The sequence below is a fragment of the Danio rerio genome, chromosome 9, assembly GCF_052040795.2.
Source record: "Danio rerio strain M-AB ecotype USA chromosome 9, GRCz13ab, whole genome shotgun sequence".
Taxonomy (NCBI): Eukaryota; Metazoa; Chordata; class Actinopteri; order Cypriniformes; family Danionidae; genus Danio; species Danio rerio.
This window is the reverse complement of record NC_141029.1, coordinates 13,837,979-13,865,000: the sequence shown is the minus strand read 5'-3', so window position 1 is coordinate 13,865,000 and position 27,022 is coordinate 13,837,979. Positions and strand designations below refer to the sequence as shown.

Here is a 27,022-nt window from a genome sequence, read left to right as displayed (position 1 = left end):
TGGTGAATTCTTACCTGCGAAATCACATCAGGGGATTGCTTGAGAACAATAGAGGAAAATTTTAAAATAAAAAAAATTTAAAATATAGAGCAATCTCTTACTTTTATTAATGTCTAATCATATTCTTTAACCCCACCCCTTTTCGCAGCGCCCTATGACAAAATTTCTAGCGCAGTAGTTGGGAACCTATGGCTCGTGAGCCACATGTGGCTCTTTGACCAAAAATACATGGCTCTTCAGCTGTCGCCCTTTAAAAATATTTTACAGTTTAAAAAATGATAACCGTCACAGTTTCCTACCAAAAATACAATTACAATTCCCTAGTTATTGTAATTTTGTGCAGGAAAAATAATCAAAACCTGCTGTTTTGAACAATGTTTGTGTGCGGCGCTGTGAATAAACACGTTTCTATGGTAAAACCGCACGCATGTAAATTCAAACAACATTAATGAGTGGCAATAATGGCAAAAAGAAAATAATCCTGAGGAACATCGAAAATTTCAAAATGTAATGTATGCTAACAGCAAATGATCTGTTGGCTGCAGTGCTTAATTTGAGCCGGATCTTGCTACGAGTCTGGGAAAAGTCAGATATTCGTGTTTTATGTTCTGGTATTTATTTTTATTGATCCGACATTAGCTTGTGCGTGGTGAATACTCATACCTGTGTGTGTGCGTGTGAGAGAAAGAGAGTGAGAGAATGTGAAAGAGTCAGAGTGAAAAACAGCGTACAAAGCTGTGTCAAATGTATGCGCACACACATAAATGAAGACACTTTTGACCAATCAGCTTACAGCCACTCTCATTGGTTGGTAATTATTGTTTCGTGCGCAGTGAGCAGTGAAAATAAATAATGGCATACTGGCCTACCTAAATAATATATGTATTTTTAAAATGGCAGAGGCAGTCAGTTAAGTGTATATATTTAAAACCACAAGTAAATCTTAATAATGGGCTTGACAGAAAAATAAACAAGACACAAGAGGTAACTGGGCTCATCTTAGCATCTTATCATAATAGTGAAGTGAACTGAACGTGGTAGTAAACTGAATAGTGATGTTTCATGCTTATTTCGGTATAACCGCTGAGTAATATCATGTTTCGGGTGTCCTAACATTTTATCCTACCCATCAGATTATGTTAACAATCCAACTACATATATATATATATATATATATAGTAAATCAGAAATGGCTCTTTGCTGACAAAAAAGTTCCTGACCCCTGCTTTAGTGTGACCGCAGCTTTGGACAAGTCGCTTTGGATAAAAATGTCTGCTAAATGACTAAATGTAATCTCCATGAATTTTTCCAAACCCTTGTGGCTTTTTCTGTTTTTTCAAAACTTTTCCAGGCCTGGAAAATGCCATGTCAAAATTCCATGACTTTTCCATGATCTTATGAACCCTGCATAGGAACTATGAGAACATTCCAGTGTTGTGAAAGCCTCTGATATAATCACCTATGTTTGCCGGCTCCACAATCTGGACTGGGATAGCCTGTCCATCCTCCAGCAGGATCTGTGTGATTCCTCCATTAGCTCCAGCATTAGAGACACTCACTAGCTGGTTCATGCCAAGCAGGGTCGGGGTCTCACACACAGACGTGCCTTCGCCAGCACTGGGACTAGACTGGAGAAATTGGGATGGACTCAGGAGTGCAGGCTGTGAGGCTGCAGGGCTGGACAGCTCTTGGGCTTCTGGTGATGCTGTTAAAGGTTGAGCAGGGTCTTCCACTGGACACAAGGGCGGCTGGAGCTGAATGGTCTATCAGATGAGAGAAAAGCGCTCTTAATGGTAACATAAACAACATCTATAAATCTGATTCAAGGCCACCAAATTACATGCCAACTGATGACCTGAGCTGGTCTTGCCCAGTTTTAGCATTTAAAAAAGTCAGAAGTGGCAAATGTTTAGGAAAAACCTGTTGACGTTGACATGCAGTACAATCACAAGGGTCTGCAGAGATAATCTCTATAAAATAGATTGCCGTTTTGTGTTTTTTTTTTTTTGCACAAAAGAGTGGAAATATCCAATAGTTTTATTACTATTTTAATTCTTTACAGAGGCAGTGAAACAACTGTTTTATAATTGAGCCTAAAATATTATCTGGAAAGTACTTGGTACTTGTTAAACTAATAGAAACTAATATTAGTTTTATTACATTCATTTATTGAAGTCTTCATTTATTTTAATCAAAACTGTATTATTCATTTAACCTTTTTTAGTTTGCTTTAAAGAGCCCCTATTATGGGTTTTTGAAAATGACCTTCCACACAGCGTGTAGGATCAGAAAAAACTATTGATGTATGGGATTTTGTCAGAGCTTGACAGGAACTTTACAGTCCACAGTTCATGGATCAGTTTCTTCCTCCATTTCACAAGTGTAAGCCTGATTAAAATGATTGCCTCCTTGTTTTCTCTAGCTTGGAACTTATGTATTTAATTGTGTTTTGTTACTCGTAACTGTGTGTACTGTATCTGGTTAACTCTTTATATTCTCATTTCATGGCAAAAACCACGTTGAAAATGTAACGCGTGCTGATTTGTTTATGAATTTAAATGAATTCATGTGCTCACAATCCACTGCCGTTTTTTGTTGCTATGGTCAGCTGTTCCTACACAAGTGTGGCAGTCAAGTTTCAAAATAGTTCAGCTTTTGCCAACGCAGTCCACTAATTACAACAGACCGAGTCATTGGACCAATCACAGCAGCTTAGCATCGCGCTAAGGAGGGGTTTGGGAACAAATAAATCGCTGAACGAATTATATCGGAGTCATTGGGATAATTAGGTAAAAATAAATGCAATGACAGTCTTTTTTTTTTTTTCTTGCATGCATATCGGCCTTTGTTGGAGACCCTCAAAACCAAAATATGACCCTTTTTAATGAATAATAGGGTCTAATTTCCTTGACTATACACATTTACACCCAGCAAAACAATAAACTCATTTTTTAAAAATGCTTATTTAAAATATACTTATAAAAGAGTTTTATATCTGCTTTATATGTATGACGAGTACGTATAAATTATGTGTTTTTATTTGATTTATATACATATATACAGTTGCAGTCAGAATTATAAGCCCTCCTGGATTATTAGCCCACCTGTACATTTTTCCCTAACTTCTCTTTAGTGGAGAGAAGATATTTTTAACACATTTCTAAACATAATAGTTTTAATAACTAATTTCTATAAACTGATTTGTTTTATCTTTTCCATGATGACAGTAAATAATTTACTAGACAATTTTTTAAGATACTAGTATTTAGCTTGAAGTATAATATAAAGGCTTAACTAGGTTAATTATGTTAACTAGGAGACTTAGGATAATTAAGCAAGCCATAGTATAACGATGGTTTGATCTGTAGACTATGGAAAAAAATAGCGATTTAAAAAAAAAAAAAATGAAAATGAAAATGCTTTTATCCTAGGCAAAATAAGCAAATGAAACTTTCTCGAGAAGTAAAAATATAATCGGAAATACTGCGAAAATTCCTTGCTCTGTTAAACATAATTTGGGGGGAAAAAATATTATTTTAAAATAATTTGGACAACCAACTGTGTATATATTTATACTGAAATTAACAATAACTCAACACATGTTCACCTGTAGATGTGCAAAGATCTTGGGCTGCAGTGATGTGAGGGAGCTGAAGAGATGCACAGCCTCTGAAGAAAGAGTGTCACTTCCTTCCATGAGCTCTTCCTTCTCAGAGGAAACTGTCAATATAACAGCAGTACATTAGTGATATTATGGCATAATAAACAAAGGTTAATCGTCAACTAGTTTTGTGCATTCTTTTTGAAGGTCAAAATTCCCTGTGCTTAGTGATGAAGGCTGGAAAACACCATCCAACCATCTAGCCAAATTTTACTCTAGGCAATATACACTTTTCAAATTACATAGGAAAAATGCATCATACACTTAATGACTGACATCAACACGCACTACCATGCTTTTAAGTGATTCTGAACAAATTCATTCAGAAATATATTTTTGCTTTTTAAGAGATGTGCTCTTTAATCAGCTCAAAATATAATGCATGTTTGATCTTCTCTCTGTGTTTGGAATCAGAGCCCGAAGCTAAAAGCAAAAACAAATTATAAAAAAATAGAAATCCATCTTGTTTTTCTGTAAAATCCGTCAATTCTGATTGGCAAAAAAAAAACTGAATGAAAGACTCAAACAACAAGCTTCAACTCTTCAGACAGCAAACCAAGGCAAAAATCTAAGCAAATGTTATGTATTTTAGCTTTAAGACATCAAAGTATGAGGCACCATGTAAGATTTACCATGTAGGATCAAACTTTGCTTATCAACACACACATACATACACACGTGCATACACACCCATGGTTTCCGCTACATTCATTCTTCCGTGGCGGGGCGCCACACCAAAATTCATCCCGCCACGGCTACATTACAGCTTCTTATTCAAAAGATTTGGTCATTTTTTAAATAGCGGGTTAAAATCGCACCGAAAAGGTAAGTGAATAATAAGAGCGCAAACTTTTCTGTGACCTTAGTAGTTATGTGCGTTCTGTTTGACCATTTAAGATGACGTGCTGACTGACTGACAGGTGCATAATGCGTGAGACCAGCAAACACATCGTAGCTCTCAGTTATGATGAACAGTTTCCATAATTATACTTTATTTATAAATAAAGGTCTGTGGCTCTGCATATAATGACTTTATCATGCTGGAGTTTATAGCCATTTCACTTTACTTCAGGACGCATTAATGCCGCGGTCCGCTCCGCAAGTCTATCGGAGACATTCATAAATATTCCTAGCAAATCTAATAAATGTTGGGGAAATACTCAGTACATAAACGTACTAAATCACACTTCAGCCGCATTTACTTGAGGGGGCGCAAGAAAATCGGCACTTGAGCAGCGCATATTTGAGTGCGCGCAATAAGTTTTGTGCACAAATTAACAGAGGAAATCAGCGCTCAAGCAGAGATTGACATGCTCGTAGGCTATTACATAAATGCGATCTTGACTTAATACTGCGCCCATGACATTTGTCCATGAAATAACGCCACATGCAGTGGTAGATCTGTGTAAAAGCGCCAACAGCGTCTGCCGTCACAGCTGGAAAAAATCCTAGAGGAAACACTGACACCTATAAATTACTTGTGTATACGCCTTTACTATTGGATGTTTAAAACAACATATATGACGTATATACATATATTACATATATACATATAAACTTGAGAGCATGCATACACCCACATACTGCCTTCAAAAACATTAAAATCGAACTGTTTCTTCTACACATTTTACAGCAGGTTGTTTTTTGAAAATACGCCTCAGCTTAGTTTGCAGCGATCTTTATGCAAGGATCATTATGCATTGTTGCATTTGGTTTATTTGTCAGTATATTTGTTTGATTCGAGACCTTAGATTATGTATTTTTGTAAATGATACATAGGAATATTAATAACTGCAATTCTCGTAACGGAAAAGGTTAATCATACTAAATTTGTTGTGTTATTATCTGATGGAGCTGTGGTGAAGTCTCTATAGTTAAATAAAGGTGCCCTGTGCAAGCAGCCAGCCTGGTTTTCATACACTGCATAATAACATTGTTCCTGCTGTAGGCATGGTCTGTCATTCCTTGATTGTTATACCTGAATGAGAGTATAGTTCCTAGCCATATCAGCCAAGAAAATAATCACTTTTCATTTTCCGTTGGTCTTAGTACATGATTGTACAACTGAAGAGTCAAGCTTAATCAAGGAAAATTATTATTAACTCTTTGCTCATTTTAAAGCAATATTTTAAAGAGAGATGCTAATGGTCTAATCTAATTCAACAATTTATGCCATGCTAAGCTAAACTAAAAGTGCCCCATCAAACCCAGAGATTGGCTGAATGGATTTAAAAATAGTTTAACTCAACAGTTTAACTCTAGTGAACTTGTAAAATGAGCCTATTTCCAAAAACAATGTGAAGTTATCCTTAAAGATACATTTCAAAATCATACTCAAAAATAACCATCCATGTCTTTTCATCACAAATGTTTCACTACACCAAATAAGGGTTTGATTTGGGTGCAAGTTGTTCGTAAATCTGGCATTTATTTGTAAAATTTCACACCATATCTCAGCAGTGTTTTACCGTCTACAGTAGCAGGAGTAAGGGTCAATGTCAAGGTCTCTGATAGCAGGTTATCAGCCTCTTCTTTCCACTGTAAAGACAAAAAAAAGAATTACTACAGAACTACTATACTAATATTAACTCAATGTTTAAATGTGGTCACATTATTGATGGCTGCTTTCGAAGTACTGCTTCATGAAGCTTCTAAACCTTTACAAAACTTTTGCTTTTGTAGTTTGAGGCACATATCAAATAAGCAAGGTCAAATTATTTCAGTGAACTGAGCTTCATTACATCGTAACTGTTTTAAAACAAATTATATAACACAGCAAATGATCTGTGTTATATCATTAAATCCACATGAATTGTGTGGGTTAATGTAGACCTCAGTTGCATATCACTGAACAGGTTTCATTGGTATTTCCTAGTTTGTAGACATTTTAGTGAGGACTTTGTAAAATGAAAAGATTAATATTAGTTAACAGTCTCTTGTTGGTCTGTTTAGAATAGCCCACCATTGAGAAAAACTATGGGTTTTACTTTAACAATCTAGGTGCAAAGTCTAAAGCACGTAGCGCAAAAGCATTAAGGGTGTGTCCGAATCCACTTTTGATATTTTAAGGATCGAAAAATACTGTCTGTGCGACACAGTGGGGCTGTAGGTAGTGCTGTTGCCTCACAGCAAGAATGTCGCTGGTTCGAGCCTCGGCTGGGTCAGTTGGCATTTCTGTGTGGAGTTTGCATGCTCTCCCTGCATTCGCGTGGGATTCCTCCGAGTGCTCCAGTTTCCCTCACAGTCCAAAGACATGCGGTACAGGTGAATTGGGTGGGTTAAATTATCAGTAGTGTATGAGTGTGAATGGGTGTGTATGGATGTTTCCCAGAGATAGGTTGCAGCTGGAAGGGCATCCGCTGCATGAAACATGCACTGGATAAGTTGGCGGTTCATTCTGCTGTGGAGACCCCAGATTAATAAAGGGACTAAGCAGAAAAGAGAATGAATGAATGAAACACTATCTGCACCATAGCGCAAGGTCTAACACGGTTGTCCTTATTCTGTTAATGAGTTATGGGTGTGTTTTGAGCATAACGTGCATCAAACCAATCACAGTCTCATCTCCCATTCCTTTTAAGAGTCAGTTGTGTCGCGCCATGGCACATTTGCTAATTTACATGGTGGACTTTGTAAGTGGAAAAACGGATGGCTTCATTGGCGAGAAAACAGTTAAATAGACCATCTGCAGTGTGAGGATAAAGAACGAGCCTCTTCCATTCGGTCTCTTTACTCTTACACTTTTCTTTACTCCTTTACATTCGTGGAGTAGGAAAACAGTGGAAACTCACTCCACTGAAGAAAGACATCCATTAGCCTACATATTTAATTTAGTTTGTTAAGCCCAAAGATTTGTTTCAAAACTATTTCTAAATTCAGTTCTAATTTCTAGCAAAATAATAAATCAACAATAATAACGAAGTATGGTCAAAAACCTGGCTTATATCTAAACACATGTCCTATTCTTATGCCTCATATGATCCAAAACCTGACAGCTGGGCAAATCTGAACTTGGTTTAAATAAAAGAAATATAAAAATGCATATAATAAATAATACTAATAATAAGTTAATAATAATAATAAATTGTTATGAATAAACTGAAAAAGGCCCCAGAGGTAAAGAAAGCATAAAGTTGGTGGTTTTTATAATTTTCCTAAAATTTATAATTTTTGTAATATTTTAATCCTTTAATTTTTTCATATGTAAAGATATTTGTGGATTGTTGTACATCCTGTGTTTTAAGCAATGTGTAGCTTGGACCCACATAGATGTACAAGTAATGTGCTCCGCACTGGACTTTAGACCTGCTTTGAGTTGGTCAACTGCACAGTCTATTTCAACTTCCAACAAAGCGCCTTAACACACCATTTTAGACCAACATGTCCATGGGTCCACAAAGTCATGCAAATGTATTTGCTATTTAAAAAACGTGGCGCAAAATGTGAAAATTGGAGTTGCACTGGTCTGAAAATAGCAACAAGTCGCGCCAAACACGTCTTGCACCTTATTACGCCAGGTGTATGATAGGGCCCTATATCTGTCTTGAAAAGGAATTAAAGAACACATATTATGCATCACTTAATATTTAAACATATTAGATGATTAGTTAAGCACATTTAAAGGTTATACTTTCAATTTAAAAGTTTGCAATTTTTAAAAAAAAAACATTCTAATGCATTCTAATGTTGCTTCAAAACAAGTCAATCGTTTTGCTAAGCAATTTTTTAATTTGTTTTAAAAAGCTTTGTTTCTCCCATCACTAAGTCACATTAATGAAATCTCATTAAAATGTATGTGTAAAAAAAAAGGTCAATTGTGCATTGGTAATAGTGTGATGACTTATGAAGTAAACAAAAATCACATTCAAATCAGGTTCCTATGGGGCACAACTAAAGTCACATGACCCATATGAACATGAAAAAAAATTAGGAACCTTTTCACCTTTCTGCAAAAATGGATGGGTGTGCACTGAAATGACTACAAACGACAGTTTCACTACTAGGTGAATGTGATCAGATCTTTAGAAACAGTGTGTTCTGTCCACACCTCATTATCTGAACCGTCCAGTGGTCCAAGAGTTTTCTGCGCCTCGTGGATGTGGTTCTTGATGTCATTGACGGTGGGAAAGTAACACAGATTGTGTCTCTCAGGCACTTCCTCTGACTTGAACATCTCACGTTCAACAAACCTCCTGCCAGGACATTCACAAGAGCTACAGTAAACAAGTTGTAGGCAAATCCTAACTGATTGGTAAGCATCAAAGGTCATACCTGAGCTGTTTGCGGACGGTGTAGACCTGGTTATGACCATGAGCCACCAATTCACAGATCTTCTCTGCCACCAGCGGGTGTAGTCGAGACTCGGGTAGGGATACCCCATCCTCCACAAGGACGTCCTGCATGGCTTGAAACCCCAGCTCTTCTGTGTCTTCCTCTTCATGAGGATGGTCTTCTGTGAAGCAGATCTGATCTGGAAGAGGAGGCAGGTTTACAGTCTCCACATCATGGTACAGGTGGGCTTTTTCTGTAGGGAGCTGGACGTAATACCTAGAACAAAGGTAAGTAAATGAGTGAAGTAGATTATTTGGTTGAATTGAGAATTAAATCTGTGTAAACTGATGATCGTCAATATTTTACACATTTTTAAATAGACAATTAACTAAACAAACTAAAGTTGCTGACATAGTGCCACAGTTTTTATAAAAAAATTAAATGAATTAGAATTATCTATTCAGATTTATTGAATTGTTCAATAAATAAATCAAAAAAAGCTTTGCTGTCAAATTCAATTGATCTAACAAATTCAATGAACAAAATACTTTTAACAGTTACTTGTCATAGAAGTCATAGAGAGAAAGGGGATGGGATTGGGAAATGTCTGCGAGTCAGAACTCGAACTTAGAATGGCCACAATGCAGTTGTGCTGAGTGTCGACAAACGAAATCAATGTCAACAAAATGTGATTTATTCTATTATTATTCTATTATGGTTGCTACAGCAGACATGTTGACCATATTGCGTGGTTATAAAGACTCCAGACTGAAGCTGTTTTATAACTATGCAAGTCAACTTTACCCAATACTGTATGGATCATCAGCATCAGAAATACAGATTTCAATGTTCCTCTGTAACTCTGCGTTCACACTGAAAGCGGTTTGAGCGTCAAAGCCACCGGAAGTCATTCGAGTAGCTGCGCTGCCGGTGTGGGCGTCAAGGAGAGTTGAAATCAAGTCAACTTTATGGTAATGAGCTATGACGCGGTTCATCGCTCTACATCGGAATGTAGAAGCCCACCGCTTGAGAGGAATCCAGAAAACACAGTCCTGTAAAATTTGGTTGCGACCACAGTTGTTCCAAGGGTTTGATTTTTGCAGTTGTCTAACGTCCAATTATTTACAATGTTTTACATTAAAAAAGGCGAGTACTGTGAGTTGATGAGCAATAATTTTTTTTTTCTTTAAAAAAAATGAAAATCTCACTCTAACTATAATGACAATACAAAACAGCACTGCTGTTTCAGAATATTTCAGATATAAGGGCATTCATTCATTTTCCTGTCGGCTTAGTCCCTTTATTAATCCGGGGTCGCCACAGCGGAATGAACCGCCAACTTATCCAGCAAGATTTTATGCAGCGGATGCCCTTCCAGCCGCAACCCATCTCTGGGAAACATCCACACACACGTTCACACACACACTCATACACTACAGACAATTTAGCCTACCCAATTCACCTGTACCGCATGTCTTTGGACTGTGGGGGAAACCGGAGCACCCGGAGGAAACCCACTCAAAGGCAGGGAGAACATGCAAACTCCACACAGAAACGCCAACTAAGCCGAGGTTCGAACCAGTGACCCATTGACCGTCTTGCTGTGAGGCGACAGCACTACCTACTGCGCCACTGCCTCGCCCTGACATAAGGGCACATATTGGATAAGTGGAGCAAAGCCACACCAAACTCAAAAACTTGATCCTCCATAGTTAATCAATTAGATAAAGCATGCAACATTTTCATGCTAGAAATCTTGTTTTATGCGGGAATGTAACTGATTTGCTAATATGCTGCAATGGCCCCTTTAAATATGACATTAATGTGGCAAATTTTTATGCTCTCACTGGAAAAGCTGTGAAGGCAGACATTGCTGTCGTCAGGGCAGCCAGAGCGAACTTTGATGTTCTCGCTGCCTTTGGTGTGAACGCACAGTAAATGTACTTGGCAAATATGTAATAGGCCTAGTTGATTCATTATCATTTAAAAACAAAATTGACTAAGTGTTCAAGTCAGGGTCACGATCATTTAATAATAATTATGCAGCTCTGATTTAAAATTAACCTTGCAGTAAGCCACGTCCCATGACAGACTTTTTAAAACTGCGATGGTGAGTTTTTAATACCTTACAACACCTCCATCGTCCCATAAACTGTTCTTAAGGTTGAAGAAGGCTTTCTCCTGCTCTTGTCGCACCACCTTCTTGTTCACTTTGGGGTCTATTGGAACCTTGTACTCCAGGAACTTTCGGACTTTCTTGATATATATTCTGAAGAAACATTGTTAGATATTAGCATTACTGCACCCTTTTTTAGCATAGGACAAATCTGTTGTCCTTTGTTCAGCTCTAGGCTGTGTACCTGGCAGGACAGGTAGCTTTGTAGAGCTTGTTTTGATACTTTTCTTGCTCTGATCCTTTTTTAGGTTGGACGCCCTTCCTTCGTGGACCAAACTGGCATTCCATTACAATGGCTCTGCTACCTTAAATGACATGCAGATAATACTGTATACATCATCTACAGCAAGATACAGCCTTAAAAATATTCTCAAAAAGTGCTCTGTGCTACAACTACTAAAATCCGCCTAGGGAAAAATGTATTTAAACTTTGACATTTACAATTGATCATAAATAAATTAGTCTATTTTGCTAAATGTTTTTCATGTTTAAAACTAAACCATTTTACTGTATTTTTGACTTGTCACAGTACATACACATATTGTGTAATTTGTGTAATTTATTCCTGTGTTTTTAGCATCATTATTTTCACTCTTCAATGTCACAAGATACTTCAGATATCTCTATCTCTATGCTGATTTGATAATATACTGTAATGTTTTATTGTGGAAAATGATACATTTTTGTCAGGATTCTTTAATATGAAGGCCAAGGATTTGCATTTATTTATTTATATAATATTTATTTATGTTTATATTATTTATTTTTAATACTTTTAAATGTTTTACTGACACTTTTGTTACAACTGCTGTTGAATAGAAGTATAAAGTATCATGCTGATCAAGACTATATTTTTTATAAAAAAATATATAAAAGTTTTAGTATATAGTACAGTATAAAAAGTAATAGTATAAAAGTAAAACATTTCAGAATACTTCACATATTTTCTAATTTGTGTTTTTTTCTGTGATGCAACGCTAAAGTTTCAGCTAGTTTACTCTAGCTTTCAGTGTCACATGACACTCACTCCAATATGCTGATTTGATGTTTCTTGTGCTAAATAATTTTTTTTGTTAGGATTCTTCGAAGTGAAGTTCAAATATCAGTATTTATTTAATTATCCTTCAAAACATTTTTACTTTAACTTTTATTACTATAACTGTTAAAAGAAAACGTATAACATTTCTATTAAAGAAAAAAAAAATGGTTACCCTCAAATAGTGGTGAATCTCCTCAATCTTAATCTACTGGTTTGGTCAACCACTAGCATACAGATGACCTCAAAGCTAACAAATATCAACTAAAGATCAGAGAATCACAGGCCTCTAATCTTGAACAGGGTTCCCACTCTTTCATCAACAGCCAATTCAAAGACTTAAGGACATTTTAAAGCACCATTAAATTCAAATCAACTACCATTGTAAATTCACACACCTCAGCATATGTAGCCACATAAAAGTTCTAACTGTACTTAACATTTCACTTACACATAACATTTAAATTACAAAATGTCAGAGTGAAGTAACAATTCAAGTCGCAATTCTGGCATTAAAATGAACACTAAATGGCATTCATACAGGAGTATATCTGACATAAATTCATAACAGTCATACCAGATTACCTGCATTAACGAAGGGAATGCCATCGTAGGGCACATACTGTGATTTCCACATAAGCCTGGTGGCAGGTTTAGCTGGGGATGGGGACTGACGGGTGCCAAAAACAGCGTGGGTCTGCTGCTTATGTTGAAGCAGAACAGCCTCCAGCTCGGTCTCTGTGTTACAGTAACCACGGTACGAGTCCCCGATCTTCTGCTCACACACAATACAGATTTAACAAAACTCATTAGCTTGACATCATTGCACCATCTTGCTGGAAACGGGTTTTTTAGACAAAGGAGTCTTAGATTTTTCATCTTTACACATCATCAATTTTATTGCATTATTTTCCCCATGAATATTACACTTTACTTTTTTATTGTTTAAAGGAGACCAATTTTGCCCCTGTTTACAAAATGTAAATTAAGTCTCTCAAGTCTCTAGATTGCGTAGGTGAAAAATATCACACAAATAATGTTTTATAACTCTTTGACCCTTTTAAATTCGTTTTAAAATTAAATGAGATTGTGCTCCCCTTTTTTAAAGAGGGCAGAGCTACAATTGCCTATGTGTCAGCATAGTTGCAGATTAAAAAACATGACTAAAAGTCCTATGCTAATGAGGGAGATCATCACTAATGGGCGGGGCTTTCCCCTTCTGATGACACATACAAACAGAGAATGTTAATCAAAGTGTTTCTGCAGACTGTTTTTATCAAGTGTGATTATAATAAATAAAATGAATAAATGCTTACCATTAGATGGTATATACCTGGTTATATTCCCAGACGGTTGCCACACAACTGTGTTTAGACCCCTAATAAAAGTGATTTTGCATAATAGATCCCCTTTAAATAATTATGCATAAGTGAAAGTTTCAAGTGACATAAAAATAAATAAATAAATAAATAAATATTTGCCCTTAATTTCCATTACTTTGAAAATTAAATTTATGTGTAATTATATTCCACTGTAACATAAGACAAGTTTATTTGTATAGCACATTTCATAACTGGTAGTTCAAAGTGCTTTACACAAAATGAGGATTAAAAAGCATTACAAAATAAGTAATAAGAAATAAAAACAAAATTAAAATGATTAACAACTGATTCAAATGTATTAAACAATTTTAAAAAGAGTAAAAAGAAAATAACACATAAATAGTGCAAGAAAAGCTGTAATACAGTATCAAGAATCATCAGTTAAAACATGAGAATATTAAAAGAATATCTTAAAAATTAAAATGATTACTCGTGGACAATATATGGTCAACTAACATAAAATTAAATCAATGCAGGAAAACAAAACAACCGTAATGGTCCTACATGTACACTTAATTTTTGCATATATAATATAATATTAAATTAAATTTGATTAAATTTATTAAATATTAAACATAAACTTAATTTTGTAAATCTTAAATCCTATAAACTTGTCACTGGACAAACCTCACACCCGCGCAGTCTGAGAGCCCAGTTTGGTGACCCTGGTGGCAGTGGCTTTACCGGGGGCTCAAATACATCAGGAAAACTGAAAGAGACAAGAAAACATTTTTTATTCAACAAATAAGGCACACTCTGAACCAACGATTAAAATCGGACAGTATAAAATTGTGTCACTGACCTTTTCTTCTGAATTTTAATAGCAGTGATATTCTGAGCCGTTGTTGCAGGTAAACTATGAGCACCGTCATTCTCTTTTATGGTTGTGATGACAGGCTGCTGTCTTTTTTCCACAAAGACGCCTGTTTAACAGAACAGAACAAATGGCAGAACTGTAAATCAACCATTTTTGTATTATTTTAGAAGAGAAATAATCAATTAAATTCAAATATGATACAATTAATAACCTGATGACTTTGCTACATTCAAAAGTTGACCATGAGGTAGTAACATCTGAGCGCCACTTAAAGGCACAGACGGGACGCCAAATATTTGTCCATTCCCTCCTGTCACAATCACCTAAAAAAAAAACAATGAATAAATAAATCTGTGTTTGAGTTCATCACCAAGCAGTTCTTATCATGACCTAGATAGCGGCAAAATATTAATGTTTAAAAAGATAATTGATTTGTATTTCAGGGCTAAAATGTGATTCTCTTAATGTTATTATCAAATGAATAGTGAATAAAATACAAACAGGATACATTCTAACATATGAGGTAAAAACAACTAAATGTAAAGCTGCATTACCCTTTTTTTGATGGTTAAAATACTTTTCGTTAGACTAACATATGATAAGAACATGGGTCAGCATAAATGAGTACACCCCTCACAGATCTCTCCTTTAAACTAATATTTTCTATAGGGCGCTTTATAATAGTATATTTGTGCCTATAAATTAGATTAGTCAGTACCAAAGCCAAATCTGGAACTAATTTAACAAAATATCTCAAAATCACAGTAAAAAATTTAGTACATCCAAGTTAATATGTTAAAAAAAAAAATTTAAGAGACACAATAAAAATATTAAATTTATTAGAAATTTTGTAGATTGTTTTTTTTTTTGCACAATATTTAGTTTTTCAATTCCTAAAGATGTTAAGTGACCAAACTCTTACTTTGATGAATATACTTGTTTATTAAAACTGCTTTGTTCAAACGCACCAAAATATATTCTCTATATTCACTAAGGAATGGATAAAAATATTAATTTCAAAACGGGGTATACTCATTTGTGCTGTGCACTCGTTCTATGTACAGTTTTATGCAAAAGTTTGGGCACCCTTTATCATTTTCATAATTGCAATCCATAGCCAGCTGGCTGTTCTATTCAGCCATTTCATTTGGATATATTTTATACCCTTGGGGGGGGAGAAACAACATTTTCAGCTCTGACATATCATTTATTTAATCAACAGATGCAATGCAATTGAAGTCTTAACAAAAACAGACAGGTGCAAAAATTTGGGCACCCCAAAAGAATAATGACATCAATTTATTGTATAGCCACCTTATGCTGAAATAACAGCCTGTACACAGTTCATAGCCAAGCATAAGTCTCTGAATTATTGCAGAAGGCATTTTGGACCATTCTTTCATGTAAAAATTTCCAATTCAGTCATGTTTGATGGGTGCCGAGCATGAACAGCCCTTTTCAAATCAATCCATGGATTTTCAATTAAGTTCAAGTCTGGGGACTGGGATGGCCATTCTAGAACATTGTATTGTGTCTGAGGATGAAATCCTTGGTAGATCTGGAACTGTGCTTTGGGTCATTGTCCTGCTGAAACATCCAACCCTGGAGTAACTTCAGTCTCTTGAATAATTCCTAAACATCGTGCTTCAGAATCTGCTTATAATGGGTGGAATTCCTGCAACCTTAAACTCTGACAAGTTTTCGAGGACCTGTGCTTACCACACATCCGCACAGCATGATGGAACCTCCACCATGTTTTACAGTAGGGAGCAAGTTCTTTTCCTGGAATGCTGTTTTCTTTTTCCGCCATGCAAAGCGCCTATGGTTGTGGTATCTGTCCATAATGAATTTATTCTAGATGAGCCTTTGCATACCTCAAACGACTCTTCTTGCTAGCAAAATGCAGAAAAATCGTCTTCTGCATCACCTTCCATTAAGCTGTACTTTGAGAAGAATTTGCTGGATCGAGACACAATCTACAATGACATTATTAGCAGCAAGATGTTCCTGAAGCTTTTTGTCTGTGGACTGTCTGTGACCATTCAAACCATTCCTCGCCTCTAGCACATCTTTTCTCACAAGAACTGCTCCTGTGGCCTTCTATTTTCTTACTTTATTTCTGACTGTGGAGATTTTAAACCTTTGTGATAGCTTTTTGCATTATTCTCCTAATTCATGTTGATGACCTATCCTAGTTTTTAGGTCATTTGGAAGTTCTTTTGAGGTTTCTATGTTGCTATTTTTTGTTTCACAATAAGGAAAAGCACAACTAGCAATCAGCTATTTCAATATCCTTTTTCATGATTGGTCGCACTTGTGTCAGGATTGTTAAGGTTCACTAAGTCACAAATCAAGTTTGTGTTGTAATCAATCAGCACTAGATTACTACAGGTTTTGAAATCCACACAAAAGTGAGGGTGCCCAAACTTCTGCATAGCCTATTTTTCAGTTTCAACTTAATTTCAAACATCTCAATAATGCTAAACTACATATTTCTATCTGAAAAACATGAAATTATCTAGCTTTTTCTCAAAACTGAATGGCCTTTCACTGTGCTCTTCTGCTATACAAAAAAAGAGCACAAAACTAAGCAGCCACAGAGGGGTGCCCAAATTTTTGCATAAAACTGTACATATATTATCCAGTGAGAGTAGTATAGCGCATTTATGTCCTTACCAATCGTTCATACGGAATGGGATGTCCGTTTTGGTCAACTATAACAAAGTTATCCAATCGTGGTAGAATAGAGGGCTTCTGATTGGCCGTCCCAGATACATCAGGGGCTGGAATGACTAAGGAAAGCTCTGGTGCATGTGCAGTTTCTTCAGCGTTTAGGATTGTGTCAGGTTCCTAAGATACAAAATAACAAAAAATATATCTTATAATAATATAAAATAATAAATATAATTAACAAAACCCAATGACATCTGTATTTATGAGGTATTTATAATGTAATTAATTTTGGAAGTAACTGTACAGTATTTGCAAAATACTTGTGTATTCTGTTTTAGTTTATGTATAAAGACACATACTATGTGTAGTATATGTATAGTTAGAATACCGCCTCAATGAAGTACGTACTGTTTTGTTCATATTTATGTTTATGTAGCACTGTGGTCCTGAGGCACAACATTTCGTTCCAAAACTTCAAAAGCCAAAGCAAGTCAAGTCAAGATGGATTAAGTATTAAGAAAGACTGTCAAAGTAGCCTTTTTATTTGAATTTCAAGTAAAGTTCCCACTTGAATTGTTGTAGTTCATTTTTTTGTCTTTGTATAAATGAGTTTTACTCTTACTGATTTAATGATGAATGTTAAGTTATATTTTTAAACAGCATTATTCTGTCCTTAATTTACATTCCATTACAGTTCACTGCGAATCATTTTACTTCAAATGAGCCAAAATAGGTTCCAGATATGCCTCTCGTAAATTTTAAAATGATCATTTGTGCTTTATACATGCTTGTGTTCAACATATTGAAACAGAAATTATTATAATTACAATTATTCATAATCGTAGTTATAATAACTGTTGTAAAAGTAAACTTTGTGCAAAAATGGAATTTATTTCTTAAAGCATTTGGGCGTTTGTGAGGCTTTCTTGCTCGTGTTTGTTTAACAATGTTCTGTACTGAAGAGTGAGTTACTAAAAAAAAAAAATAGTTTTGTACACCATTTTTGCTACCTCTTTCTTTACCATTTCTGCTTGTGTTTCTGCAGGCTGTGCATCTTCTCCTTCAGACTTAAGAACATCCTCCACATCTCTCTCTTCCTCCTCCATTTATTCTCTAATCAGACACACGGCTGTCTAAATCAACAACACACATCACAAATAAGCAATAATTGTTCATTAATTTAACTGATTTATATAAATTGATTTTAGTGGTCGAAGCAAATGTGGTTGGGGTGAAACTGCTTATAGTTGATATAGAAACATATCCACAATAGCACATGTAACGTTAACGTTAAGTCGAGTGTAGATTTCAGAATTCAGGTCAAATGTTTTGAATAAACAAACAATAACCGGTGACTACCAACTACTCAACAATATCCAGTTCAGTGTGACTCTTAACTCATTTTAGACACAATGTTATAGTCTATGGTCCAAGTGAAGTATTATAGTTTAGATTTTCAGACAGCGCTTCAAAATTGTGACAAACTAATATCGTTAAATATAAACGCCATGTTGGATCTATGCTCGCTAGCGGAGCAGTTTCATAACGACACACAGCAAGTAAAAGAAAGAAAACAGGCTGATCTCGAGCGACAGACTGATTTTAAATAACTTTTTCCGAGTCAGCTCGCTGTGGAAGTTCTTCCCAGTGCACAGGATGCCGTGGAGCCCGGGCTTTATATACAGGAAGGAGGAAAAATTGAAAACGAGTCTACTCAACCTCGTCTTCGTCCAGGATTCCTCTCGTCGTAAAACGCGTAAGCTGTGCGTCATCATCCGCATGGGGTTTAAGTCTTCTCGGCTTCCGTAGGACAAGCGCTCTCTTTCGCTTTGCACAGAACGTAACGTAATGAAACTTTTCATTCACAAACAAAAATTCGCAAATAATTACCCATCATTTGCTCATTTTAGAATATAATTTAACTCCCTCCTAAAATCACTTCATCTTATTAAGAATAAAAAAATCTAAGATTCCTGAAATATTGTGCAGATGTATTTAAAGTAGATTCTCGAATTTAGTTGCTTTCCTTATGGTAATTTGTTTAAGTGTCATTGTAATTTCATTCACTCGTTTAATTTTGTTTGTTTAATTTAGTAATTTTAATATTATTATTTTATTATTATTAATAATATTAGCTATAATTATATTAATATTTTTCTTTTTCTGTCGAATGGTATTATTTGTACGTGATTACATATTTTTCGTATGACTATGTAAATTATTGACCTTTTAAAGATCTGTCTGTGATCCCTTGGACTTTGTTATGATGTTTGAGGCAGTATATGTTTTCTATCCGTGTGGGATGATAATGAAAAATACATGGAAATAAGTAATAATAAATACGTTTCAGCTAGATTATTACTTATTAGCTATAGAGATGCTATCCTTGTAATAGTAAACTTAGTAAATATGCTCGATATTGAAATGTACTTTTTGTGACTTGGAAACAATGGTTCATCTTTTTTGTGAATGTACTTGCACTGCACCTATCTCTCAGAAAAGATATATGTTGAAATTTGTTTAAATACATTTGACTATTTTTTTATATTCAATTCTAAACCTTGCATTTAGTACATTGTTAATGTAAGGTTTTTTCACAGGTGTCAATTAAAAAAAAATCTCATACTGGCAATTTTTATTTTTTTATTATTATTTTTTTTGACTACACGCCATTTTATCTTTAATAGGCATGAAAAACTTTAAAAGTCAAAAATAGCTTTCAGAGTATAACCTTGTTTAATTTTCCCTCTTGTATTTGTCTTAGTTTTTTATTATTTATTTTATTTTATTTATATTTTTTACAGTTTATTTCCTCTGAAATGTAATATACATATTGTGTATTTTTTGTAATGATCCAAGTTTCAAAGTTCATGCAATCCTTCATTGTTAACTGTTTTTGAGATCAATAAAAACATATTAGCTAAGCCATATTAACTAGGCTTGTAGTGAACTATAAACTGTAATAAATTTTAGTTTTTACTACATTAGCCTATTGTAGAACGTTTGTTTACATTAGTTGTTGTATTACCTCAGCAACTATAGAATTACCTCAACAGAATAATTCAAGTACTTTCAAAATCATTTTAGCGTATTCAATAAATTCATAATAGGCCATTAAATATGTTTTTCATGAAGGAAAAGTATGGACATCATCTAACCGGCAAGGGGCGCTATCGCTAAACAAAAAAAAATCCACCCGTTCTTGCTTCTCTCAAAAAATCACCTCAAATCCTCCATTTTATTACTTAAATAGCAGCTCTCGAATGTTAATGACAGGCCCATCGTCTGTCAGCATTCCTCTAGAAACCAAAAGCAAACAGGAAAGGCTCCAATGGAGCTAATTTAGACCTGGAGGAGTCTGTGTATGCTTGTGTTGAAGCAGCTGATCCTCTGTCAGCTCTAAACTAACAGGACAGGGGTTGGAGCTGAGCCTAAAACAATGAGTCCTACACGCTCACAACAGACAGAAAAGGTGAGGAATCTGGGCCTGTGATCCCAGGCTGAGAGTGAGATTAGATGGAGAGCGGCCCGAGGGCCTCAGAGGGCCGCCCGGCTCCGTTCACACTCACACGCTGAGGGTTCGATCATGGGACATGTCTGTAGAGCCTGTTCGAGCTCACGGGGAGAACAATTTCCTGTGTGTCTGAAGAGTTCTGGCAACTCTGTGAGATGCAGGACTGAGTTTACTTTCCATGTGCTATTCATATAGATACATTTTTTACAATATTTAAGAAACAGCTGAAAAAAAGAGGGGGCTTGCTATTGCGATTGTGAGTACGGGCTACTTGATTTAAACCTGAAATCAAATCAAACCCAAAAACCAAACAAACAAAAACAGAATAAATGCTGCATACATATTTCAAAACAAATGCTGCAATTTTCTTGTAAAACTAAAAGATGAAGTTTGTTTTGATTTAGTTTTACAAGAAAATAGCAACATTTGTTTTGAAAAATGTATGAATGTTTGTTAGTTTTGTTTGTTCATGCGACATTTATTTTGTTTTTGTTTGATTTTTGATTTACTAGTTTGGGGACAGGAAAAACCAAACACAGCAAACCCAGACAATCCAATAAAAAAAAAGTTTAATCTTTTCATATTTTTTGTTTAGGTAATTTTTTTTTCTCAAAGCCTATATGAAAGTAAATATGGAACTCTGTTTCCACCATGGAATTAAAAAAATAAAAATAAAACCTCACAATTTCAAGTCGACAATTCTGAATTTATTACTCACAACTCAATTTCAAAGTTTATACTTCACAGTTTATATGACACATTTCTGTTTTTGTCTCACAATACTGAATTTATATCTTGTAATTCCAAGTTTATTCCTTAGAACACTGAGTTTATATCTCCAAATTATGAGTTCACAATTTACAATTCCGAGTTTATATCTCTATTTTGAGGTTACCAGTGGTGGAAAGAGTACTGAAAAATCTTACTTAAGTAAAAGTACTGTTACTTGCCAAAAATGTGGTGCAAGTAAAGTAAAAGTATCTGCTGTAAATATTACTCAAAGTATGAGTAAAAAGTAGCCCTTTCAAAAGTACTCAAGAGTAATGAGTATTACGCTGGGAAAAGCTGATGCATTTACGATTTGTGGATGTGTGTAAACGTAACATTCTGTAGTGCATTTGGTTATTGCCCACCATGCACACAACATCATGAGATGTTAATATTAGGTTAGATTTAGGTTGTGATGTCAGGTGACCAAAATTCAATGTCTAGTCAGTGTCTAAGGACAACATTATTTTGATGTCCATTAACGATGGGAAACGACGTTGATATTTGGTTGATTTTAGGTTGTGTCAGAAAGTGACCAAAATCTAATGTCGAGCCAAAATCTTAAACTAACGTTATTTTTATGTCAAATAATGACATTTTTTCATCAGGTATGGCAACCAAAATCATAGTGGTAACGTCCACACAACGTCAAGCTGTAACATCAATAGAAGTTGATATTTTGGTTGATTTTAGGTTTGACACTAATGTTGGCCTGACGTTGGGTTCTGATGTCTACCCAGTTATCATTTCCAAAATAAAATGTAACGTCTCCACAATGTTAAGGTACCACGTAAATCTTATGTTATGTTGACATCTTCAAGTAAAGTAGTGACTGTAGGTTGAAGAAAAGTATTGGAGTATAAGTACCAAGAGTGGTAGAAATGTACACAAGGGAAAATAAAAGCATATAATTGTAAAACTACTTAGTAAATTACAATTCCTGAGAAAAACTACTCAATTACACTCAATGACTACCACTGGAGTTTACATCCCACATTTCTGAAATTTATATCTTGAAATTGCTAGCTTAAATCTCATAATGCCGGGTTTATTTATCAGAATATTCAGTTCTTATCTCCCAGTTCAGTTTACACACCACCATTCATAGTTTATATCACACATACACAAGTTTACATCCCACAATTCTGAGTTTTGTATTGCAATTCCAAGTTTATCCCACAAGTCTATGTCTTTACATTAGGTTTACATTACTGTAAATTCCAAGTTATCATACTTCATTCTGTGTCTGTCTTTTAAGGCAAGACACTTTAGGTGAATGGGTTTTAAATTTTTTTCAAAAAATCACATGTTGACATGTTAAGAATTTCAAACATTTTTTTGTACTACAAGCTTCCTAAAATATGCAAATGAGACTTGAATTAAATATACACTCATTTGCATACATTTATATCACAAAAAAATCTGAACATTGCACCAAATTAAAAGTTTTTCTATTCATTCATTCATGCATTCATTCATTAAAATTTTATATTAGAGTCAAAGAATTTCACAGAGAGGATTTTTGGGAATCTCCTTTTAACACTAAATAATCCAGAAATTATTGCAAACAGTCTGAAAAAAAAATCACATTTTTGTAAAATGAATTGCTGTAAATAATAAGGCTGGCTATCCTTCTGTAGAAACATACAGATATGAATACAACAACTATTATAATAACCCTAGTGCACTATTCCAATTTACTACCCTTTTGTTATATTAAGGATGAAAATATCCACTGAATTAAACTGCTGTAAAATGCAGTAAATATTTTGCAGAAATCTGTTAATCAACCTCAGTCCTGATCAAAATTGCTAAATTGTTTAGAAAATTACAGCATTTTAACTTTTTAATTGCCAAATTCACATGCAAATGATGTCACTGATTTGGTGAAAAAAAGACGTATTTTCAATATAAAAATTTATTGTGGACTGGATTTTTTTAAAACATTTTATCAGTCTTGGACATGTGAATGATTTGTAACAACACTAGCTTTGATGCATTGTTAGATTTTCATTTTCCCCGCTAATTTACTGTTTCTCCCAATTGACTTTCATTATATATAAATTTGTCTTTATTTTTATTTACTCCATGTAGTTCTGAGAGCTGAGACATATATTTTAATTTTCTCATCACTTTAATTTGCTGTAATACTCCATATAAAATCCAGAAACTAAGTTTTCTAAAAGGTTAATGGTGCCAACTGATGACAAACAGTAAAAAGTACAAATTTAACTAAAAACCAATAATCAAAAATGCATGATTATATGCTGTTGTGGTTTTCTAATTAAATAAATATGGTTATAATGCAAGTCAAATGGGCAAAAACAGCCACCAACAGTAAATTAGGGAGAAAAAACAATGCATCAAAGCCAATTTTGTTATTAATTGTTCACATATCCAAACACATTGATAAAATGTGAAAAAAACATTATGATAAAATAATCCAGTCCACAATTACTTTTTATGTTGAAAATACGTCATTCTGTGTGTTTTTTCACCAAAACAGTGACATTATTTATGAATTTAGCAATTAAAGAGTTACAATTCTGTAATTTTCTAAACAATTTAGTAGTTTTGATCAGGACTGAGGTTCATTAACAGATTTATGCCTAAAATGTAAAAAATATATATCTGATGCATTTTTACAGCAGTTTAATTAAGTGGATGTTTTATTCCCAAACACAACAAAAGGGTATTAAATTGGAGCAGTCCACAAGGGTTAATATAATAGTTGTCGTTTTATTCATATCTGATTGTTCAGCCAGATAGCCAGCCTCCCAAACATAACAAAAAGGTAGTAAAAATATTCTCAAAATATGTGTCAAAAGAAGATTTGTCACCAAAAATTATCTCGCTAGTTAAAACAGAAAAAGTTATGGCCAAATAAAACCTCAAAATCACCCCAGAGTGGCTGAAAACATCCCCAACAGTACTTAAGGATTAAGAGATCATTAAAAGAAAAGGTCCTATAAGAAATGCTGATGCAATTTAATTTGGTTATTTGCCATTAGGCAAAAAAAAAAAAAAAAATTCCCCAAATCACAAAAATGTGTTTATCCTGTATTATTTATTGCCTCTAAATGCAGCAAAAGGCAAGGAGGTGCTGATGCATTCTGGGACTGATGTGTGGGTCTATCCTGAAATACTGCTGTGTAATGGCCCTGTCTCCAGCGGGGCAGGGAGTCACTGGGGAAAAAAAGCCCCTGTTTGGACTGCCCTCCGTGTGAACATTTTTACCCCTACATTCACAAAAGACCTTACAAAAAAGAGAGAGAGAGAAAGGAGGGGTGTCAGTTGACGACGGCTGGAGAGTCTGCATGACTGAGCCATTTCAAACATACACACACGCAGACATCACATACACATCATTCATGTACCCACGGCTTCACTCATGAACTCATTCATCAGTTTTAGTCAGTACTTATATGACAGTGAGCCACATTTGAAAAAGTCAGTTATTTTTTCCAACACATTTCGTCACCTTGGAATTATAAGGTTTTATCTGCATTCTGAATGATTTTGAGATATTTGAGCTTTAAAGTTTTTGCATTCCATAGCAAACAGTATGTGTGTAACATTTGTTTATTTAATAAAAAGTCTTAAAACTGTAAACAACTTATAAAAAATATCCCATAATGTAAGTAAGTTGTCATTTAATAAGAATATGTCAATAAATCATTTCTGACATAAATGTCTGATAGTACCTTATAATTCTAAGGTGACGATTTCTAAACATAATACTTTTAATAACTAACAAATTCTCAATATATATATATTTTTTTGTCATGGTTATGATGACAGTACATCATATTTTACTAGTTATTTTGCTACATACTAGTAAAATAGTGCAATTTAAAGACTTAACTAGGTTAATTGTGTTAACTAATAAAATTAGGTTCATTAGACAAATCATTTTGGACAACAGTGGCTTGCTCTGTAGCCAACAGAAAATTTTAATTATTTTAGTTTATAGGCGGCACAGTGGCTCAGTGGTTAGCACTGTTGCCTCACAGCAAGAAGGCTACTGGTTCGAGCCCCAGCTGGGTCAGATAGCATTTCTGTGTGGAGTTTGCATGTTCTCCTTGCGTTCGCGTGGGTTTTCTTCGGGTGCTCCAGTTTCCCCCACAGTCCAACATGGACTATAGGTGAATTGGGTTCGCTATATTGGCCGTAGTGTGTGTGTGTGTGAATGAGTGTGTATGTTTCCCAGTACTGGGTTGCAGCTGGAAGGGCATATGCTGTGCAAAACATATGCTGAATAAGTAGTGGGTTTATTCCGCTGTAGTGACTCCAGATGAATAAAGGGACTAAGCCGAAAAGAAAATGAATGAATGAATAAACACACTTAATTTTCAGTAGTCTTTAAAAAAATGTTTTCTGTTCCACACAACTCTTCAAAACATTCTAATATGCTGATTGGATGCAGTTATTATTATCAATGATGAAAACAATACTGTGTGGAAAACAAGATACATTTTTGTTCCAGTAAAAAAAAAAAAAAAAAAAACTCTTGATCTGCTTAATCCCTACTTGCGTAAATTTGAGCTAAATAATTTTTCTATAGACAGGGGTAACATATTTTTCCCTTATAATTTTTTATATACGTATTTTATCAGAAAACAAAACCCTAATAATAATAATAATAATAATAATAATAATAATAATAATAATAATAATGATAATAATAATAATGTAATAAATATGTTGGGCAATAGTGTCTTGTCTATCAGAGTGAATTTAAATAATTTTTCTTTAGAACTGACATCTTCTTCCATGCAAGTCATTAATATACTAGTTATTTTAACAAGAAAAAAAATCAGCCTTGGGCCCGGAACCAGAGGGGGTTCGAGTGGTTCAAAAGATCCACCCCTCACTAACAAAGGTCCAGAATTTGTTTCATACATCCTATTTTGACTGCTAAGACATTATAGATTGTAAAAATAACTCATAGAAAAATGCTTTAAGACTGTGAAGAATCTAACATAAGTGACACGTCATCTTTCACTACTGACATTTTACAAGTAACTTTTTTTGTAAATCATGGACTTTATTCTTTAAAGAAAAAAATGACCAATTAAAAGGTATGAAGCACCAAAAGTACATTTTGAAGCGTTTAAAAGTATTTTTTAATATTATGATTAGGCTATTGTTGTTATACATGAATTTTCAAATGTACTTTTTATAAGCAAGGTTAAAAAAATCTGTAAGCTAAATTGTTATTATAATTATGTTTACATTATTATTCAAGTGGGCAAATTCTGACAGGAAAGTTAAATTTGCTATTCAGTTTGTTATTTGACTAATAAATGAATTTACCTTGCCTTAATTGGCAGTTTTTGATTTAAAGCCTTAACAGGTTAATTTTTCCCCTAATGACATATGATGTGATAAATTGATATTTTAAAAATTAATATATATAAATACGTTTTTTTAAATATTTATTTATTCTATATCTTTAGGAAATGTTTTTGCTATATCAAAAAGTGTGGTGGTTTGCAGCGTGTAGCATGTTCATCTCACAGTAAGAGGGTCGTTGGTTCAGACCTCGGCTGGGTCAGTTTGCATTTCTGTGTGGAGTTTGCACTTTCTCCCCGTGTTCACATGGGTTTCCTCCGGGTGCTCCGGTTTCCCCCACAGTCCAAAGACATGTGGTACAGGTGAATTGGGTATGCTAAAATTGACCATAGCATGTGTGAATGTGTGCATGGATGTGTTGGGTTGTGG

General features: G+C 34.6%; 2 protein-coding genes across 2 annotated transcripts in view; one reads left to right on the top strand and one right to left on the bottom strand.

The window, feature by feature from the left end:
- carf (calcium responsive transcription factor) overlaps positions 1-18,779 on the bottom strand; it is a 20,921-nt gene extending 2,142 nt beyond the window's left edge. The window contains 14 exon segments of the mRNA XM_087267562.1: positions 1,460-1,763; positions 3,608-3,720; positions 6,130-6,199; positions 8,709-8,921; positions 8,923-9,208; positions 11,058-11,201; positions 11,293-11,413; positions 12,730-12,919; positions 14,154-14,235; positions 14,329-14,449; positions 14,555-14,666; positions 17,020-17,193; positions 18,039-18,149; positions 18,736-18,779. Coding sequence (XP_087123688.1) covers positions 1,460-1,763; positions 3,608-3,720; positions 6,130-6,199; positions 8,709-8,921; positions 8,923-9,208; positions 11,058-11,201; positions 11,293-11,413; positions 12,730-12,919; positions 14,154-14,235; positions 14,329-14,449; positions 14,555-14,666; positions 17,020-17,193; positions 18,039-18,122 — 2,014 coding nt within the window. The 5' untranslated portion in view covers positions 18,123-18,149; positions 18,736-18,779.
- Positions 1-27,022, top strand: part of LOC141376079 (uncharacterized) — a 996,984-nt gene that overhangs the window by 60,604 nt on the left and 909,358 nt on the right. The gene's annotated exons all lie outside the window — the stretch shown is intronic.